The 21,333-nt window shown below is 40.3% G+C and overlaps 2 protein-coding genes across 4 annotated transcripts in view; both read left to right on the top strand.

Moving 5' to 3' along the window:
- Positions 1 to 20: 20 nt before the first annotated feature.
- spata4 (spermatogenesis associated 4) lies at positions 21 to 3,220 on the top strand. Of its 3 annotated transcripts, none has more exons than XM_020607461.1 (7): positions 21 to 253; positions 448 to 577; positions 905 to 1,023; positions 1,259 to 1,479; positions 1,764 to 1,868; positions 2,525 to 2,571; positions 2,806 to 3,220. In XM_020607461.1, the coding sequence occupies exons 1-6, from the start codon at positions 153 to 155 to the stop codon at positions 2,542 to 2,544; spliced, it is 696 nt and encodes a 231-aa protein (XP_020463117.1). In that variant the 5' UTR covers positions 21 to 152; the 3' UTR covers positions 2,545 to 2,571; positions 2,806 to 3,220. The 3 variants fall into 3 exon arrangements, with proteins under 3 accessions (XP_020463117.1, XP_020463116.1, XP_020463115.1); XM_020607460.1 differs by having other exon boundaries at positions 2,803 to 3,220; XM_020607459.1 differs by lacking the exon at positions 2,806 to 3,220 and having other exon boundaries at positions 2,525 to 2,635.
- A 2,083-nt stretch (positions 3,221 to 5,303) lies between these two features.
- The window catches only part of gpm6aa (glycoprotein M6Aa), a 19,907-nt gene continuing 3,877 nt past the window's right edge, over positions 5,304 to 21,333 (top strand). The window contains exons 1-6 of the mRNA XM_020607462.1: positions 5,304 to 5,459; positions 8,120 to 8,481; positions 19,899 to 20,091; positions 20,246 to 20,402; positions 20,516 to 20,669; positions 21,279 to 21,327. Of these exons, the coding sequence (XP_020463118.1) occupies positions 8,445 to 8,481; positions 19,899 to 20,091; positions 20,246 to 20,402; positions 20,516 to 20,669; positions 21,279 to 21,327 (590 nt within the window). The 5' untranslated portion in view covers positions 5,304 to 5,459; positions 8,120 to 8,444. The remainder of the gene's footprint in view (positions 5,460 to 8,119; positions 8,482 to 19,898; positions 20,092 to 20,245; positions 20,403 to 20,515; positions 20,670 to 21,278; positions 21,328 to 21,333) is intronic.

The raw sequence follows: 21,333 nt of genomic DNA, 5'->3' as shown, positions 1-21,333 counted from the left end.
CAAAGGAGTGTGTTGTTGCCATGGAAACATAAACAAAAAAGTCCAGGGCTACTAGCCGAATTCATTAGGGCTTAGATTGATTTCATGATTTAACCTGTTAGAAAACAGTACAGACATTACTGGTTTATAGACTTAATCAGACTCAGAGCAGCATGTACTATTCACAATGCCACACAAAGACAGGGCTGCCAAGAGAAGTCGTTAAGTGGCTGCAGAGCCTCGACTTGTCATTTTATCCGAAGAATGTGCGCAGGTAAAGAAATTGTCCTGTCATTACCTCTGTCTAATAACATACAGCATAGTGTATATAACCGTGATGTAACTTATTTTAAAAATAACAGCAATAAATATACTACAGTGAGGAATACAGTGCTACCAAGAAAGCAATTTGTTCAAAGTAAATTTCACAGGTAGACTTGGTGTAATGGGTCTGTTTTTTTTCCCCAGAGATTTTTCCAATGGTTACCTTGTGGCAGAGATATTTTCTTATTATTACCCCCAAGACTTCCCAGAGCATTCGTATGACAAAGGAACATCACTTTCTGCCAAGCAGAAAAACTGGAGCAAGATACAACGGGTAAGAAAAATATAGTACGGGGGAAGAAATGTCTTTTTACTCTGTTCAGCATGCATGTGGTTGAAATGCATTTTATGGTACAGTATAGCAATTAGTTCTGTTTCACTTTCCCTTTGTAGTATAGATTGAAGAGGTGTTTAAAATGGTTTTTAGGTTTCCAAACAAATGTGATATTGCTCAAGCTACAGTACCAGCACACAAATGCACAAATCCTTAAATAGCCATAATATAGACTGACGATATCTCTACCTATATGTACCTGAGGGATCACTAACAGGAAGTTCTTATTTAACACTGGATAGCTGCTGAAACTGTTTATTGTCCCAGGCTTTACAGAAACAGAATCTGCACTTGAGGAAGGAGGTTGTTGATGGAACCATTCACTGTAAACCAGGAGCAGCTGAGCTGTTGGTCAACGAGGTTTATGCTATTTTAACCAACCAAAGGTGAGGGGTGACTGGGAACAGGACAGGACACAGTTACTTTCTCTCTTTTAACAGAGATAATGGATGTTTTTATAATATTAAATACAGTATATACCTGGGGGGTAGTCACACTATAGATGTCTCCTATCTGTAATAATAGTTGTATTTTACTTCAAAGTTGTTTCAAGTAATGTGTCTCAGGTGTGTGTTACAGATTCTTGTAGATAATTATAACCCAATAAGTTTCCCTTCTCAGGATCATGGATGTTCAGAGCCCAGAGAGAGACTTCACTGACCAAGAGTACCAGGAGCTACTCCCCACGCTGGCCCGCTCTACGGCCTCCAAGGCCATTAAGAACAACCTGAGCATAACAGAGATCATGGCTGAGCCCAACTTCAGCACAAACCAGAGGAAGGCTGAACTCATCCTCCACAGACACCTGGAGCACAAAGCTGCAGAGAGAGCTCTCAACCCTGGTGGGTCACCAAGGGGTGATACCAACTTTCTGTTGGGGCAAATATAACTATCTTTACCCCTTCAGCCTGAATCATGTCAGATAATGTCATACTGATGCATTTCATTATGACAATGATACAAGAGTTGTAAACAAGTCACGTGGACTGACAGGGAGAACATGGGATTGGATATTAGAATTGTATGATCTCTAGCATAGCAAGGACCGTTTATAGTTCAGAAGACATTTTTCTCTGAATGTAGCAGAATTTGTCCAATTGTAACAGCGTTTTTGGTTTGGTGACAGAACACTTTAAGGTGAAGCCAAATCTGGGCCATCTGGCAGCCAAAAATCCTGTGCCATCCAGTCAGGGTAATGCTGACAACCATTCATCTGGAGGCACATCATCAAGTAAGTGTCAAGTCTTATATTCTCTCTCAGCAGAATCAGCTGAAAATATTGATGTGCTTAAAGGCATTGTTCAGTTGCAACAGATTCAGATAATTTGGCAAATAATGACAGTTAACAAGATGAAACTAGACGGGCACATTTATAGTTAGCTGCTATTTTATTCTGTGAAGGATCGGCTATTTGGCCTGTGTTTCAGTGGTGAAAGGGCAGAGGCTAAGTTGCTTGCTTTAAAGCAGTTTAGATGAAAAACATCATCGTGCCCAATTCATCTGCCATCAGGGTGTCAGTTTCTTTTGAAAAATATTAGTTTGTAACACAGATTTATGGTGGAGACACAAGATAAATGTGCTGAACAGCTTTTAGTTCATTTACAGAGAGTCTTCCTTCAACAAATTATAACCTACTGTAGTAATGGCTTGGTGCTCCTCAGAGGCTCCATACCATTTGAAGGCTGTACTGTATTAAGTGTGCAGTATATGTGGGTTTCTCTTTGCCACGATTAATTCAAACTGTAAATACCTAAAGTTAGTGTACTTTCTTACTTTGTCCCCTGGGTCCACAAAATCATGTACACTGAACAAACACTGCATTTCATTTGAATGTAAAGGTAATTGCAACTGCACTTGACCACTATGTTTTCCAATTTGTTGTTCTAGAGATGTGCTCAACAACATGAGGTGGAGCTGTTGTTCCCTTTAAGGAGGTAAAGGTGCATCAGCCTGTAGGATGTTCTCTGGTTAACTATTAAAGAAACCGAATGGAGATCTATGCTGGTTGGGTGTATTTGTGTGTGTGTGTGTGTGTGTGTGTCACTTGACTATTGATGTTTTTCACAATAAATCCAAATGTAGCTTATTATTACTCCACACAAGTATAGTTTGTGCTGAAAGACAGTTAACATTATGTATGTATGGTTTATGTCTGTTTGCACCAGCAGGTGACAGCATCGAGTCATGAGCAGCACCCTCCTCAGTGGTTTCAGAGACCAAAACCCACTGCTGTGGGTGTGCCATTGACAAAAAAGCAGAATGAATCATTGTATGTATTAAATATTGCCCAGCAATGTGTTTGTTTCACTGTGCTCATTCAGAGCTTCTTCAGCCATTACTGCGTCTCCCCTCATTTACTATCAATGAGGCAACAGACAGGCCTTTTTTCTAGAATCTGCAGTGTAGGAAATGATCATAAGTCACCTGCCAAATTCTGGTAAATTTACACTGCACCTCATTACATTCTCTGTGGTAGGTGCCCCTTTATGTAATTAACCCTGATAACCGATCCCATAATTGGCTTGCTAGACACATAGACAAGAAAACTTTTCCCCTCACTTTGTCTTGGTTAATTATTAATATTAAGAATTTTCAAGCCATTGGCCAGATACCTATCAGAACTCACTGTACATGGTCGAGTCTCTATGTAATGTATTGAGACTACACAGTGATCAAAGTTGTTGATGACCAAAGGCTAAAGATGTTTGGCTGTTCTTCTGTGAAGAGGTCAGTGAAACAAGGTAACAGGAATTACTCGACAGATAGATCCCACTATGTCAGCACTGATGGCACCATACAGTATGTTATGCACTTTCACTGGAGCAGCTCAGGCCTGGGTCATCTCACCTTATCTGTACATCAATTAGTGCAGAAGTTAATTCTATAATTTAATTATTCTTAAGAATACACACAGAATAACCACACTAACCTTACTTAATTTCTTAAAAACAACACATACTGTAGCTTAATATATCTATGAAAGTAGGTAAACATAAAGACGTAGGAACACTTGCAAAATAAATGCTGTTATCTTCTTTTTGTGTTTATTTTTGCATACTTATTGATACTTGGGTTTTGCTGGTGCCAAACCACTCCAGTTCACTTAGACTGAGATCACTCTGTTGGCCCCAGATCGTCGAGCACCCATGGATGCTCAGTGTACAATACAATGAAGCTGTGAAGCTAGTGCAAATAGATGACAGGATGATAAGTATTTCTGGCTGAATGCCTGGCTTCTCAAGTGGTTAAGAGCCTGGGTTTTCAATAGAGAGACAGGACAATCCTGTAATGATATAATCTCCACAGCCTCAGACTATTAGCTACAGATGACCGTTAAATTTATTATAACCATAAATGTGAGTCTTAAATTGTTGTAAGGGAGCAGCATTTGGGTCAACTGCAAAATCAATATTGTACACTACATTAGCTATTGCTAAGCTTTAAACTAAATGTTTATATATTTTATTTTTAAAAACTATCAATAATAATGAGTTTTCTTTAGCGTAACAGCTGAAGAAATCCACCAGCTTATAACATATCTGATGGTCTTTGTGAAATTAGCGACTCCTGTTTCCATGGTCGTCGGTAAAGCCTCTCTCCCTGCCTCCCCCAGTGAAGCTGTAAAAACCTGAACTCTTTAATCTTTCAGTGTCTTTTGATTTCCCTCTGCTTGACTGCGCGTGAGCACACATCAGCACTTAAGACGGAGAGCGCTGTCGCCTGTTGATTTCTGCAGGTGCTGGGTGATGAGCGTTGGAATTTAGATTTTTCAATATTGAGTGTCACTGGTTTATACTGAAACAATCTTTCAGTGTCTTTTGATTTCCCTCAGCTTGTCTGCGTGTGCGCACACATCAGCACTTAAGACGGAGAGCGCTGTCGCCTGTTGATTTCTGCAGGTGCTGGGTGATGAGCGTCGGAATTTAGATTTTTCACTATCGAGTGTCATTGGTTTGTACTGAAAATCCAGAATGTGAGGCACAGTCATGATCAGCAGCAGGTGATATATCAATGTACAACAATAAATGTGCTGTACAGTACAGACAAGTCGGCATCCTGATGTATTCCTTTTCTATACACGGTAAATTATCAACGTTTGCATTATAATCAGTTAAATGTGCTGTTTTAAATGAAAAGAGCCGAGTAGGGCTAAAAGCTTTTTCTATATTTATTCTACATCTATATCTCTCTCCTACTGAACATTATCTAGGGCCTGGTTGCTATGGCAACTAGCAAGCCCATGCTGGAGAGCAACCAGAAGACATTAATAATAGGCTTACAGTGAGCCTCTCTGGCTCCTTCTCTTGGACATGAGCACAGGCAGTGGCTGCAGGATTTCAAGCTGCTTGCAGGTGTAGCAGATGAATATGCAGTGTGAACATTCTCAAAACCTTACAGTGCATATGATTTTATACTCTGCTCCTGTAATTTTAAGTGTTTTATTTCCATAAAAAAAATGCACTTTACCGTTCAGACTCTTGTGGCACAGAGTTATGAGCCACTGTTTTCTGTTGCATAGTTGCTAACGGTGTGAAAATTGTTCTTTCCTGTGTGAAGTACACAACTTTATTAACGTGCTAACTAGCCATAGTTGCAATGTTTCAGCTAGGTAGAGTCTGTTGTTGCCTTTTTCTGCCCTTCAGATGTGAATAGAGAGACCTGACAGACGGATGTACTGATTTAGTTGTGTTTCACACAGAGAATAAACTCTCCTGTGGATGGCAAACCCCTGTCTACGATTCGTCACTAAAGACACAACGCAGAGATTTAACTTGATGGCCACGTAGAGATGAGACCGGCTACACAGGCATACTAAAAATATGTAAACACACACTGACATTCATGTATTAAACACAGACAACATTTGTGATGAAAATCTGAGAAGCCAGAGAACTGAAGTTAGAATCCGAGGCGCCTAAAATGCCTTAAGAAAGTGTTTCACCATCTGCCAATTTTTTTTCTTTCAGCATTGTGGTACCCACATTATGAAGGAAGCTCTAGTGGTGAAGGGTTAGGGGATGTAGCAGGAAAATTAGGGAGGGGGTTGGGGGAGAGTTCAGCACCTTGTTGGAACTACAAACAGGAACACAGCTAGCCAGTAGGGATGCTGTGGGGATGCTGTGAGGCTTTGTAAGCTAAGGATTCCCCTAGAAGAGAAGCCCACCTCAATTCCCCCACAGCAAAGTCATTGTAGGCTACTGTGTGGCCATGTTGTCCAAGTAAAGGGGGGGACCTAATATGTCGGCATGCAAATAAATGTGTGAAAAGTCATGTGCATGTCAGTCAGATTTATATAGTATTCACTGAAGAGCTGTTTATATTTGTTTTCTAATTTCAGCTTAGTGACAATTCATTAAACACTGATAAGCTGCTGGCCCCTATCGGTGTCATTTTTAAAATCCCAGGAGGCTAAACTTAAGTCAGAATAAGTGTTTTTATGTACCACATGCAAGCAATGCCACTATTAATGCATTATGCTTTAGGTTAGAAGACGATTCAGCCTTTAAAAACAGACTTCATTTCATTAGTGCTATTTACTGTTTTCAAAATCATATGTACTATAAATATTTATTAAAAAGCAAAATTCAAAATGAAAGAATGCTTTGTGTAAAATAATTATTTAGAAATACTCAATCAAAATTTAAACACCGCACCAAGAGAACACAGTTGGCTTGTAATTATAAATTCTCTTTGCTAATTAATTATAGGCTACTGAAAAATAAACTACTGATTAAGGCCCAACAAATTTCAGCAACCTGGTTTTGAGAGGTTACTAAACAGAGGCAGGACGCTGAAGGCAGTGACCACAGTGCTCTTCACAGCTGCATCTGTACCCCTCAAGAGTGAGCAAACCTGCTAGAATTAGACACAGGAGTCTATGGCAACACAAGACAAGACAAAGAAATTAATTTACTCGAGCAAAAAAAGGAAAATTCCTTACACACCACCCGGCCCTTACTCATTTATGCACTCTTACAACAACACAAAGTACGTCTTGTCAAGTGATCTACAGTAGTTGGCAATATCTCAAAATGCAGAATGAGCCACTAAAACAGAATAAAAATGTAAATACGCTGCATAACGATATTTATTATATTAACAAAGTTGATACCAAATACAGTTGGAGTGTACACTGTGTGTACTTGTAGTTTAATTTGAGCAGTAGAGTGATATTTGAATTGGAGTTGGACTAAATCATATCACAGAATTAAATTCAGAACTATGTGGAGCTACATTCAAACAGGATACAAGGTTAAATGTGTATATGGAGACTGATGCAAACTATAATTCAACAGCAACTTAAAGCTTATGTTTGCAAAAGCTTACTTTAATAAAATGAACCAAAGTCACAGTTTTTTTTTTTTTACTTTTTAAACCAGATACTCACATCAAGTTGTCTTTTGCAAGTATTTTTATGTTTACTGGTTTAAACACTAAAGGCTTGGACAAAATGAACTCGCATTACCTGAATTGTGTTGACAAGCATCTGTTCAGTCTGCCCAAACCTTCACTGTTGATTTCCAAATAACAAAACATTAAGTTTTGTTTCGGTTCTCCGTTATGGGTTGACCAAAAACGACAACTGGGCTCCAAACTTTATGTTCAAAGGCACCAAATCCACCTGTCTGATCATTAATCCATGTGTCTGCATTATATAGTACAGCGTAGTACATTTCACAGCAGTTTAATGTACCTTGGTGATCTTGAGTTATTGCTCTGTGCCATCCTTCTATCCATTTTTTTTCTCTTGGTTGTTCTTTGGTCTTGATCTTCATCAGTTCAGGTCATTCACTGTTTTTAGTTACTAACTAACTGGTTTACATATAAAATCTGTATTTACATTGTGCATATTGACTGCCAGCTATCTTTTCCTCTGTGGGAGCAGACCTACTATAACTTAAATACAAAATTTGCATGCAACTTCAGACAGCCCCCTCCCTATCAGTCAGTCAAATTCTAGCCTGCCTACTGGACGTAGATGTAGCCATGGGGAGGGCACATCGAATCAAAATATTGGTAGGGACATGTTCCTACCATCCACATGCAAAACTATGCCCTTGGCAATATGTTTCTACACATACAGTGTGCATTTACATGACAAGAATCCAGTGACACCTTCATGAACGTATAATTGAATCCCTATGACTAATAAGATGAGGAAAATCCCATTCTGAAATCACATGTCCCCCTCCCCGATTCAAAGAAAGTTTCAGTTAGTGTAGCAAAGCCCCTGCTGGAGGGAGTAAGGAGCACGATGGGCTTAACCATTCTGTCTAAGAGCCAGGGGTGTCTGGGGGGTGGGGGGGCAGACGAGTAATGGTGACCCACACTGGTGAACAACACTGTCTAAACATGGCACAATCAAGAGGTCATGATTTATTGCTCAGTCCATACTTCAGAGCTGATTTTAATGTTTTAACTGCACATTTCTCCCACAGCTGCCTTTGTCAATGCATACCTCTTTTTTTCTGGCCACCACAGAGACCACCCTCTGCTCCATCCAGCCCCCCTACTCCCCTCCTCCTCCTGCACAAGGGACTAAGGAGGTTTTCAGCACTTGCTACGGCAGCTCACAATGGACAGCACCACAAAGAGTCAGTGATCCCTCGCATCACCTGAACGCTTGACAGAAGCCACAGCTGACAAGCAATCTCAGTGTTCAGTAGAGACATCTGTAGAAAAAGTGGAAAAGATAGCCGAAGAGCACTGTGGACTACCCCTTAAAAATACATAAGGTTTTGAACTTGCAACTCCAAAAAGCCATTTTTCAAATATCTCTTCTTGCTCTAAAAACAACATCAGCACAATGGAAGAAGACATGGATGAGGGGCAGACCCAGAAAGGTAAGAAAGAATATCTTGCATATTTTGGTAGGTTTCCCTAAGAAAATCTGACATGAATGTTTCATCAGCGTGTCAGTAGTGGCTGTGCAGAGACAAATGCACCAATGTTAGCCCTTTCCCTTTTGAATAGGGGAGCAGCTGTTTGTGGTAAATCCTTTGTCCATTGAGTGTCAGCACTCCAAAGAGTGTGCGTCTGTATGTGCTGTTTGGGTAGTCAGAGGGGTGTGAACTGCTTCAGCGAGGGCTGGATTGTCTTTGTTTGATAAGGCTTTCGTGCTTGTCGCAATGGCTGAGAGGAAACACAAAGAGTGAAGAACCAAACCAGGCTTCTATGCCCACTAATCCATCAGCTGAGGGTCCATCCTTTGTGCCCAGCTACCCAGACATACCTTTAACAGCGATGCTTTGAAACATTAAGAAAGGAATTAATGGAGGAGCAGGGGGTTTTATTTACTTATTTATTTATTTGATTCATTTAAGAGGGGCAATGTTTGTTTTGTGCAAAGTGAAATTGCTGTGTATACTTCACACCCCCACCCCCACCTTTTCTCTGCATGAATGATTTAGTGTGCGGTTCAGGCTCTCAAAAACAAGGAAGTGAAAATGTACTTTTGTTTACTAGTAGACCATAACATCTTGAATAAAGCTGTTACTTCTGAAGTCACCCCAAAGTGACACATGAGCAGAGATGTTCACCTTTCCCCTCTGATTTACTTCATGTGACAGGCATGGCTTCATGTGTTTGTGTCACAGGCACACACATAAGCTGAAACAGTTGCCATGGCACTGGGTAAGTGTAGACTCTGTCCATTCTCTCTTCACCCACTCCTGCTGATGACATTTCAGTAGCACAGGAATAGTTGGTTGTCTTAGTGAGTGTGGGAAGCAGAGAGACAGAAAAAGGTATAGAGGCAGGCTGCTAGAAATTAAGTAGAAGATGACACGGAGAGGAAAAGAGATTGTGAGATGAGATGTTTGGGGGAATATAGGAAGCTGGATAAAGAGAGAATGATGCTTGACTATATGTTTGTTATGCACATCCAGTAACTACAAACATTTTCTATTTTGTTCCCTGTTAATTCAAAATTGCTGCAAGATGATTTACGAGGGTGTTATTCCCATGGTTGGTAGTTTGTCATACAGGTATGCACCATCAAAAAGCTTACAGATTTTGATCTAATACCTCTTGGTCACCATTACTTGGTGCATACTGAGGCATTTGTGTTCACAAAGTAAATTCTGTCAGCCTTGGTCACTAACACAAATGCTCATCAAACTGAAAGATGCATCCATACAAGCTGTGCATACATTTTCTGTACATTGTGTCCATTCATTTGGGTGAGGTGTAGGTTTGAAAAAGACTAATTACTAGGTGTGCATATACTGTAAGCTTAGTCTGACTGATTCTGGCTAATTGGCAAATGTTTTCTCCTCAATAACTAAAAGGTTAAAGGTTTCATCCCTTGTTATTTTGGTTTCACGCCTAATTGTTTTAACAAACTCCAACTCTACAAATCACACATGATAATAAACTGACCAATAAATTAAATGATAAATTGTCAAGTCAGAGGTTGGGGATTGGTGACTGTGGACACTTTAAGTATCTTGTGAATGTCAAGCAAGATTGTTTACCTATTTGAACACAACTCTGTTTTAAGATTTGTACCGTAGATGCTTTGGATGTCAACTGTGTAATGTCTTTACTATCTATTACAAATTTATTACATTGTTAAAGGACAATTCAATAGATTTGGGTAATGAAACATGCTATAAACATCATTGGAGGCAGCAGCTAATTCTAAATAAATATGTACTACCACCTCTGAAGATGTGTAGGTGTCAATGAGTGCACTCACAGCACGCTAATGCGCTTCTGTCTTCCTCTACTGAGGCTGCAAATTTCTGATTATGAGTCAGACGCACCAGGTGGGCACTGTTTACTTCAGCTTCCAAAAGTAGCAGTGCACACTATGTACCAAGGGGCCATAAGCAGCAGGAAATAAACCAAAGGCCTATGGCTGACAAAGCAGTGCTCCACTAACATGAACACAGGGCTGAGATGATTCAGGTTTTGCAGAGACATTCTGCACATGAGAATAAGATTTCTTTATTCTTAAACAATATTACCCAACAACATTTTGGGGATGGTTCACACTGGCACTATTAATGGCCCCTGAATAGAAAAAGTGAGAACAGTACACCTGTTAGCATTTCCTGAGCCAAGAATAGACTCTGCAAGGTACCACTTGTCCTTCTGTTGATCAGGCTACAAACTGTTGATGCATGTTGAGCATCTTATTGATTTTTCTAATCAATCTGCATGAAGTACAACTGTTTGTGTTTTTTTGACAAATGACAGGAAACAAACATGGCAGACAATCAAGCTTTGTTTTATTTTTAATGGCCCATTCAGTTTGATGCACTTTGAATTTATAGCTCCCACAGTAAATGTCAAATTTGCATTGAGGCTACGACGTGGTGAATTCACAAAAAGTTGCTTTCAATCTTGCAGCTAGAATAATATACTGGTTTGGCAATATACAGGGCAAAATAATTGTGTCATTAATAAGTATTTATAGGGTATATAATTGATTATTTCTCCAGCTCATTTATTCCTACTGTTAAATATTGTTCTTGTGAATGTACTCCTTCATTTCTAGGTAGCAGCAAATCCAAGAGTTTTCCTTTCAATTAGTTCATCTTGCTTTAAAGAGATTCCAAATAATTTTACTGGTACAGATTATTGGCAGCAGTGGAGAGTTTCTGTTTTACAATGACCTGACTGCTGTTTCAAGGCTTTTCCACTTTGATGGTAGCGGCAACTCACAATATCTTCAGTGAGATCTGGTCCTGTTGTGATACAAACTCTCTCTTTCCCCGTCTCTCCCCCTTCTCACACACATTGTTCTGAACCCTAATTTGCCCTAGCCCAGTGGGAGTCAAGGGGAGTTCCACCAATTGTTCACAAGAAATGTGTTAGTGCTATTACTGGAAAACGTCTGCTGGATTTCTTATTGTTCTCACAGGAATGGCACACTAGACTTTTAGATATGTACAAGATAACAGGTGTTAAACACGGCACATTCATTAATCCATTCCCAAATGTCCACAATGAGTCCTTGTAATGATGATGTCTTAAAAGTATAATGTGATAGTGAAGTCACAGTTGCTTTGCTTTGTTCTATTTTAATACCAGGAAAACAACATTTTTGATAGGAAAGCTAAGTTAAGGAGTATTTGAAAACTGTGACCAAGAATTTGAATTTACAAATTGCTGCCAAATTCAAGTAAATACTACAGAGAGCTCTGATTACCATTATCCCCTTGCTGCTGGCTGCCTTTAATGTGTACAATAAACATATCTAAGCTCATTTCACTCTATAAAATGACACTGCAGTTAAAGTGTACAAACTGAAAGTCTCTTCTCAGAGTTTTGACTTTTCGCTCTCGGTCCCTGCAGTGAACTTTACACAGACGAAAGGCACATCCCCGATCAGCAGTCATCTTCAGACTCTTCAGTTTCTTAACAAAAAATCAAGAGTGGAAATCAGTGGCTGAGCCTTTGGACCTGGCCTGTAACGTCCTTTTTGCCCAGAGGGGTTGTGTGTGTGTAATGTGTCTCATTCACTATTGTCCCACTGAATTTGTTGACATACAGTAAGTGGGTCATGGCTCTAAAGTACCCCGTCTATTCTCAGATTTTGCACTGCGGTTGACATGGTAACCATACTGGTTGATTAAACATGCGCAGAGGAGATGAGGGCGTGCATGAGCTAGGGAAAAAAAACCCCTGCTTGCTTCAGGGGAAGGGGGGCTGCACATTAAATATAGGAAAGCAGTGAGACATGTATACGCCCATTACTCACAGGCTGACACAGACACACCATCCCCCATCTGAGATCTCTCCCTCTCTCTATAGGACCAGGCTGGCTGGTTGAGGTTTTATGTTTAGAGAGGTATTTACAGATTGAAGGAACTCATGAGAAATAAGAATAAATCATCACCACAAAATATCAAAGAAAGCATAAGACATTTCAGAAGTGCCATTATACACTATACCTGCAATATCACAGCTAAATGAGCTAAATTCCACTTCAAGTCAAGTCAAGTGTGTTTACTGTTATATGCACAGTGAGGAAATGCGTTTCCTTCTACAATGAAATTCTTACTTTGCTGTCCGCACGAATGCCACACAATATAAAGGAAATATAAAGTAAATACATAGGTAACACAAAATCTAAGGCACTTTAAAACGGCCAATGAAAGAAGCATAATGAAAAACACAAGAGCACAATGTAGTGAAGAGAGAATGAACTTGAGCTTTACAAAATGTTTAATTGCATTAGAATTCTGACAATTCTTGGAAAAATACTGAGGTGCTTGAAACTTTTAAATATGTTGAAATATAATATGTTTCTCCTTTGACAAAATCCATTAAACAAATGTTAGAAAGAAAAACGCCAGTAACTAAGGTAATAAGTATACTGACTGCTGAACTGCAAGGGCCATGAAATAAAATCTTATTTAAGCAGAAGGAAACTGAGCTACATCAGTAAGGTTAGAAAAATGCTTAAGAAATATTAAACATGGACAAACAAAATCTACTGTTACTGATTGCAGAAATGTTAGAGCCAGAATTCCTACGAATGACGTTGTTTGGCTTTAGGCATCATTTAAAGATAATCTCACCCATCATGTGAATGTTGGTGGGGTCAGCTACAGTCTGAGTATGTGTTTGTGTTTGTGTGTGTGTCCTTGTTTGTTCCTTTTGCCCGTCGGATATGACACTGACAGATGGAGGCAAAGTAGGAGGTGGGAGGAGCCTTGGGAGGAGGTCATCCTGTACTGTTAGGGAGATGCCTTCTGTTGATTGGACCATGGTTTTTGGGGTCATGTAGGCTTTAAATATTTTTGTGTGTGTGTGTGTGTGTGTGTGTGTGGAGGCTAAAATGCTTCAAACTCCCACCATCTGAAATCCTGACTCTGTTCAAAATACATTAATGTTATGAGATTTTAAATTATGGCAAGTGGAATTCACTTAATTAACATTAACGATACACTAACACATAAATCAATATATAACATTTAAATCTGAGTGTCACTTCTACTTTTTTAAAGGTGCATTCGTGTAATCATGGACATGACAGAATGCAGCCCCTCTCCATTATTCTACCCCCATTCATGATATTATGGTGCCTACAGCCCTTCAAGCTTCTCTACCCTCAGTTATTGAGAATCCAGAGTCCAGACATTAGCTGTGCCTGCCACCTACGAAGGTTAAAAGAGGGGTTTTTCATGAAAACCCAGTCACAGAGGAGCTCTTGGCAGCTAAAAGTTTGAAACAGTGGCTGCCAGTCTGGAGAGGTGGTGTTCTTTTGTACGGAGAGAGTGGGACAAAGAAAGAGCAAAAGCCAGGGTTAACATCAGTTTGGCCTTTTGAGATGGAGAGGGTTAAAAGCAGCCAAAGGACTCAAATGTGGTGTTCATCCTTCTGGTTGCATTAGCATTTAAAGTTTATGTGTTTGCCTTAGTAGCATTACTGACCTACAGTAGCATGGTGATGATTTTCCCTTTGTATGGAATTAATATGAATTTAATTTGGGAGGAATTTGAGCTTTGTATATCATTACTGCATCGAGTTTATATTTGAGTTTTAACTTTACTCGTTAGTTAGCAAACACTAACTTCAGACTGGAGGCCAAATTTTTTTTGCAACCAGACAGAGAAGTCCAAGTCAAGTCTCAAGTTCCTTATGGTTGTGATTAGCATCCCATCATACGCCACGTGCCATCCAGACTGCTTAGAATACTGCATTGCTACATCCAAGGAAATCAAAGCATATACTGCAGTATCATCACTCTATTATCTGTGAGTTACAGTATCAGCATTGATTAGGTGCAAGTGTTTGGTACAACCTACTGTGATATTACAAAGGGTCTCCAACTAACGACATCTTACAAGCTACTGTAAATTAACACATTGGTGCAGCCTCTCAAACGCAGTGTAACTGTAATATAATAAGCCTGTAACGTTATCAGTCGTTACCTGTAATGTTTCCAATCAATCAATAACCAATAAAAGTAAAGAGCACACATAAGATTCTCCATCATTGCTTGTATTAGTCCATTTACATCAACTTAGCCAAGTCAATCGGGCCAAATGTCTGTTAGTGTGTGCTTGAAAAGACCAGAGGTATTACAGTACATATGCAACCAAGATCAATTCAAATGCTTGCAACTCATCAACCAATTCATCAAGCAGGGGATCTTTTAGTTTCATTGCAGGTAATGCTGGGCTAAGCAGAAAGTATGAATAATAAATGTGAGAAGCTTGTGCTCTTCTGTACTGTGCAGCTCCTAAATTATGGATCAAGCATCCAGTAGCTCTTCGAGTCAATTCATGGCACCGCTTGTCATTTTTCACTGGCCCCTGCTTGTAGTAAAAGATCAATGAAGAGTTACAGAGAGGAAATGAGAAGATGTGGTGGTATGAAAGGAGGCTTTGTTTAATGCAGTGGTGGTTGACATGTAATGCTTGACATCACACCTACAGTTCAGAAGTAAATCACAGCTAATCAAATATCATCGCAGCGTCTCAAACACATCCTGCAACACCTCGACTCCCCAGGGCCCTATGCACCGGCCCTCTTTATGGACTTGGCATTAAACACCATCATCCCAGACATCCTCCACTCCAAACTGACCCAGCTCACTGTGCCTGCCCCCACCTGTCAGTGGGTCACTAGCTTTCTGACAGACAGGAAGCAGCAGGTGAGGCTGGGGAAAACCACATCCAGCACTCGGACAATAAGCACAGGTGCCCCCCAGGGATGTGTGCTCTCCCCTCTGCTGTTTTCACTCTACACCAACGACTGCATATCGAAGGACCCCTCTGTCAAGCTCCTAAAGTTTGCTGATGACACAACAGTCATTGGTCTCATCCGAGACGATGACGAATCAGCCTACAGACGGGAGGTTGAGCAGTCCTACAAGTTCCTGGGCTCCACTATCTCCCAGGACCTGAAGTGGACGTCCAACATCAGGACCATCACCAAGAAGGCACAGCAGAGGATGTACTTCCTGCTCCAGCTCAGGAAGTTCGACCTGCCCCAGGAGCTGCTGATACAGTTCTACAGAGGAATCATCCAGTCTGTTCTCTGCACCTCCATCATTGTCTGGTTTGGCTCAGCAACCAAACAGGACAAGTACAGACTTCAGTGGACAGTCAGGACTGCAGAAAAGGTCATTGGTGTGAGCCTGTCCTCCATGGAGGACCTGTACACCTCAGGGGTCAAAAGGAGAGCGGAGAGGATCACTGCTGACCCCTTACACCCCGGACACAATCTGTTTGAACTCCTCCCCTCTGGATGGCGCTACAGGTCACTGTGCACTAAGACAACCAGGCACAGGGACAGTTTCTTCCCCCAGGCCATCACTCTGATGAACACTCAACCCACGACAGTATGATTGGACAATAACTCTCAGTGCAATACCTGTAAATATACCTTGTGCAGATTATACAGATCCGTACAGGTCTCTAGTTTTAAGTACTCTGTTTTTATCCCTATTTATCTCATTTCACAATGAGCATTCCTTTGTCTGCATTGTTTACTGTCTGTTTATACTGCTTTTTGTTACATTGTTTGCACTGGTTGTTGCTTGTTAATACTGCTTATTTTGTTATATTACACAGCCTTGTGCTGGTTTACTGTTTACTTGCATAAAGCAGATTCTGATTCTGACTCTAAAGCTATTATAACATGGTCAATTTAGAGTAAAAAAAAACAGCTGAATAAAGAGAGGATTTGAAGATGTTATTGTAAACATGACTGTTTTTTCTGCTGTTGGACCATGATGTACGACATACCATTCAGTAGCAGGTTTAACATGCATTTGACACGATCATTTAATCTTGCCCTTCTCTAACACACCTCTCTTCATTCGGCCCGAGGAGTTTCCTCTCCACAAAATTAAAAGCAGACAATCAATAACAGATCACTCTTGTGAAAACCACTCGCTGATGCTCCCATCTCACCCTCTAACTTCATCTTCAACTGTTTCCATGGAAACACTTCCTTCAGTCAAGTCACGTAGACAACATTATTTTGTTGTAGCTCACAAACTATTATAATGCAAACTAGAAGGCTGGTGTGTTCTTCATGTCTGCAGTAAGCAGTAACAACAACCGACTACTTGCATGACTGGTGTTGTTATACACCAAAGGAAAGAAGTTAAGTACATTTAATGAAGAACAACAAGATGGCAGCTCCAGCTGGTTTAATCTGCATGTAGAAATGTAAATAATGCAGAAGTAATAAGGCTTGATTGAGGCCGTGATATGAATCATTTATATTACTGCTCATTTCCCTTTATGTGAAGCGCAGGCTCCAAACATCCACAGCACTATTTTAATAGCATGTCACAATGGCAGAAACAAGAAAACGTGAAGTCTTTAAATATGAAAACGGTCCCCGTTCCTGATGTGAGGCCGTAATAATTGTTTCCGCTCCAGGTGATTTTTGAGCTTAAACTGTTACCTTACTGCAGCAACAAAAGGCCTATTTCAAGATTAAACTGAAAATAACTGCAAATACTGCTTTATGAAAGCCTAAACCATTTTAGTTCACATATGATTTGGCATTTAGATAAAAATAACAAGTGTGCAAATCATCTGAATGTCTACTTGTCTGTTTTGGTGAACACTTCACATGACCCAACAGTTCCTTTTTACTCTGGCTTAAACAGTCACACTGACCCTGAGCTTTGTCTCGTTATGTCAGTAAACACCCTTGTATCAGTATATCCTGTCACTGCCTGCTTTCTGAAATGACAAGGTAATTTAAGATAATGAGTGTGGGAAGAAATGGGGACAGAATCACTTTGTCTTAGCAGGCAATGAAAACAACCTCATGTTAAAGAACACAAGGGTTGATGATGAAGGCACATCACTGCTCAGCAGTATATAATATCTTTAGACAGGATTTCAAATTTGTCCATTGGCAGTTATTTCATCTTTTATTGTGATGGTAAACTTTAAAAATATAATGACCATACTAGTCAGGAACATTGCTTGTATGTATTTGATTACAGTGAAAGCTGAGCCAGGTTCAAACATCTTACCCACTGCCAAGCCCTGTTTGTTAGAGCCTTCTGTGAATGATGCCTTTCATCAGAGAGTGCTAGAGTTGGTCTAAATGCACTAAAAGAGAAAAATCAATTGTAGTCTCACCTGGCCAGAAAGCATTTTAAATAAAAACGACGCACACACACACACACACACTCCTCACCCACCACCGAATGATCACACTTGCAAGTATTTATAAATCAACCTCTGATTAAAAGCAACAAGTTAATGCTGCTTCTTGGGAGCTGTTTGAAAATATTCTAGGAGCAAATTGTAGTGCATGCAACTGCACAGTTTTATGACTATGAAAACTACACTGACCACTGGACTTAAGTTGTAGAACTGTAGTTGTTTCTCCACTCATCCAAGTGACAGGATCAGTTTTACTACCTGATGGTGACTGCTAGCCTTTTAAACCTACTGAAGAAGATTGGCAGAGTCACATCCACTAAGGTGTGAAACCGCCAGGGAGTGGATGTCAGGTAACATTGTAACTTCCTGATAGTCTTAAAAAAGGTGCCAAAGTTCATGCCCCTTTCCAAGTGACGTACAGTACTATACCACTCTTCAGGGCTGGTCTGGTCAATGTCGGAGGCCGTGATGATACAAGAATGTTGTAAAAAGTAGACAGTGGTATCACAGCCCACATGACTCTGTTCAGTGATACTGTAAGTGTGACATATAATGACAAACTATGCTCTGATCTCAATGCCTTTAGTTGAAACCTACAGAAAACCCATCTATCCAGATGTGTATCTGTTTGTACAGCAAACAGAAGCATGTCCAACAGGCACTGATAACCAGACTGTAAATGATTTCAACTGAGCTATGTTTTAAAGCTGTAGTTGGCCTGGGGAAAGGTGATGTTCAAAGTTGTACAGATTATCACGACATACAATCACAGCAAAACCTTCAATTCCTTCCTTCCTTCAAAGAGGCAGGAAGGAGTCATGGAAAATTTAAATGGATTTATAATTAAATGATAAACTACACGCATATAACTGAGTCTGACTTCACAAAGAAAAGAAATTCTACAGTCTATTGCTGTGCCATACCAACTAAGATGCACATAATCTAAGCCTGGACAAGCATCTGAGGGCGCTGCATAACCCAGCAGGCAGAAGGGCTACTTGGTATTCCAATCAGGTCAGAAGCAGAGAGTTAAGGAGAAGGAGAATGGGTTTATGTGCTCTGGTTCCTGCTTTGTAACCCAGTTGGAGCCTGAGAGATAGCTATAATAGAGATGGTGCTGGAAATATCTTTGTTAAACAACAATGAAATCTTTGACTGTGTAGTCACTGAGTCTCTTTTCTGTACGAGGACAGCGGTGTGAATGCAGATGGAATAAATTATGGGCCATGATCATGGTGCAAGAGATCAAGAGGAATGATCCATTTCTATAAACACAATTACATTTGTACAATTCATATGTGTATATTGATTTGGACTTCAGAGAGCTATGCATATTTAGGATGCAGCGCTCCATTGCAATAGAGCCATAGATGAGGAGGCACAAACTGATTTAGAATAAGCTTGTGTGGCTGATGCACTGCAATGCAATGCACATCCCATAAAGTCAGGTTAGGTTCTGTGACTACAGGAAATAAACTCCACATCTGTTCTTTCTGCTGCTGTTACTCTCAGAAATGAATGACTCAGTACTTGCACGTATACACACACACACACGCGCGTAATTCATACAAACGCTTGCATGGACGAGTATTTATAGATTCAGCTTCTCTAAGAGCAATCAGTAGATTGAAGTTAGAGCAGAGCAGTCACCTAAAAAGCCCCCTGGACACAAAAAGCTGGGGAAGGAAGAATGGGGTTGAAGATCAGGATCTATGTGTAAAGCTCAGGCTGAGTTTATAGAGCTGAATAAAATGTCAACATCCTCTGTTAACAGAATGAATATGGCACACCAACTCACAATGCAGGGAAAATGTGACGCCAGATAACTACACAGATACAGTGAAAGTGGCCATTAAATATCATACTCCACTTTGTGGCTTTGGATAAGTCAACGCTCGGTCCAAAACACAATTAGCTGCCCACATATCAGGGAGAAGATGTACTGTAGTCCCGGTTTGTCGGGTTTTGTTTCACTGCAGATTGAATGTTAGAAATCTTCATAAAGGAAATGGCACTATGGTTTAAGACATGAAAATAGATTCTCCCATTGACTTGTTAAATGACTTAAAGCTGAGGTGCCCTTCAATCCCGGTGGTAGTTTAAGTTTTGCCTTTTCTGCCATGTTGACTAACAGTTGACCTTTGATCTTTCTGGGTGTTTAGGATGCCTTGAATGCTGCATCAAATGCCTAGGTGGAATCCCATACCCATCCCTCATAGCCACCATCTTGCTATATGCGGGAGTGGCTCTGTTCTGCGGCTGTGGACACGAAGCCCTCTCTGGCACCGTCACCATCCTCCAGAACTACTTCGAGGTGGTGCGGAGTCCGGTGGACACACTGGATGTCTTCACCATGTGAGTAGGAATGGATCAGGCTGTTTTAAAGATTGATTAGTTGCTGAAGACAACATTATCTTCCAAATAACAGACAAGGCTCTTATACATCCTGCACTGTTAATTGTTCCATGTTGTTGTGGAGGTTTTCACTAGTTTTCTATTCATTCTCTAGGATTGATATTATCAAGTATGTGATCTACGGCATTGCATCAGCTTTCTTTGTCTATGGCATCCTGCTGATGGTGGAGGGCTTCTTCACCAGTGGAGCCATTAAAGACCTGTATGGAGACTTCAAGATCACCACCTGTGGACGCTGTGTCAGTGCTTGGGTAGGACCGCCACTGAATTGCATACTAACAGTTAAATTTACCTTAGGTTATATTATATCTACTGCTGATGGACACAGTACCTGCATGTGATCTCCTATCTTTTTCTCTTTCAGTTCATCATGCTGACATACATGTTCATGCTGGCTTGGCTCGGAGTGACTGCTTTTACCTCACTCCCAGTCTTTATATATTTCAACATCTGGAATATTTGCCAAAACACTACTGTGCTGGACGGGACTAAACTCTGCCTAGACCCACGCCAGTATGGTACAGATGAATATGCTATCTTCTTTTTTTGTACACACAGCATTCAGATTCTCTAGCAGCTAAGGCTATAGATAATTAATAGGAAGTAGAATTATATTTTGGCATATAGCACAACACATTTCCTAATGGCATAAAGATCTTTATACCTTTTTTTGTTTGTTTGTTATAAAAAAATGTGTTAAGTCACTTCAGAAATGAAATACTTCAAACAACCCAATTTGAAGGTCCATATTTTTAAATTTACAACGTTTTGGACACAGTGTTTCTCCTCAAATTACCGTCCTACAAACTTTAACAATCCAGAACAACTTGCTGGGCTACAAGTCCATCATAACAGTGACTCATTAGTTTTAATTTGTGCCACCTTTTTCAGTCCATTAGCTACCAGCAGCCACTAATACAGCTGCTGTGTCAACAACCATTTGTGCTGCCACATCACATTAGAGGCTTATATACTGCCTGGGTTTGACTATGCATCCAGTAGACTGTATTATAATGCTTTGTTAGTACACACAAACCTCTTGCAATTTTTTTGTTATCTGTCTGCTTTTTACAGCACAGCGCTCCACACTCATACTTATACATGCTTTATAAATTGACTTATTTCAGGTATTGTGCCGATCACAGAGACAAAACCGATGTGTACTGGAACAGAAAAGTTCAG

This window comes from Monopterus albus, unplaced genomic scaffold (genome assembly GCF_001952655.1).
Source record: "Monopterus albus unplaced genomic scaffold, M_albus_1.0 scaffold86.1, whole genome shotgun sequence".
Taxonomy (NCBI): Eukaryota; Metazoa; Chordata; class Actinopteri; order Synbranchiformes; family Synbranchidae; genus Monopterus; species Monopterus albus.
The sequence above is the reverse complement of the archived record's forward strand: the minus strand, read 5'-3'. Positions and strand labels throughout refer to the sequence as shown.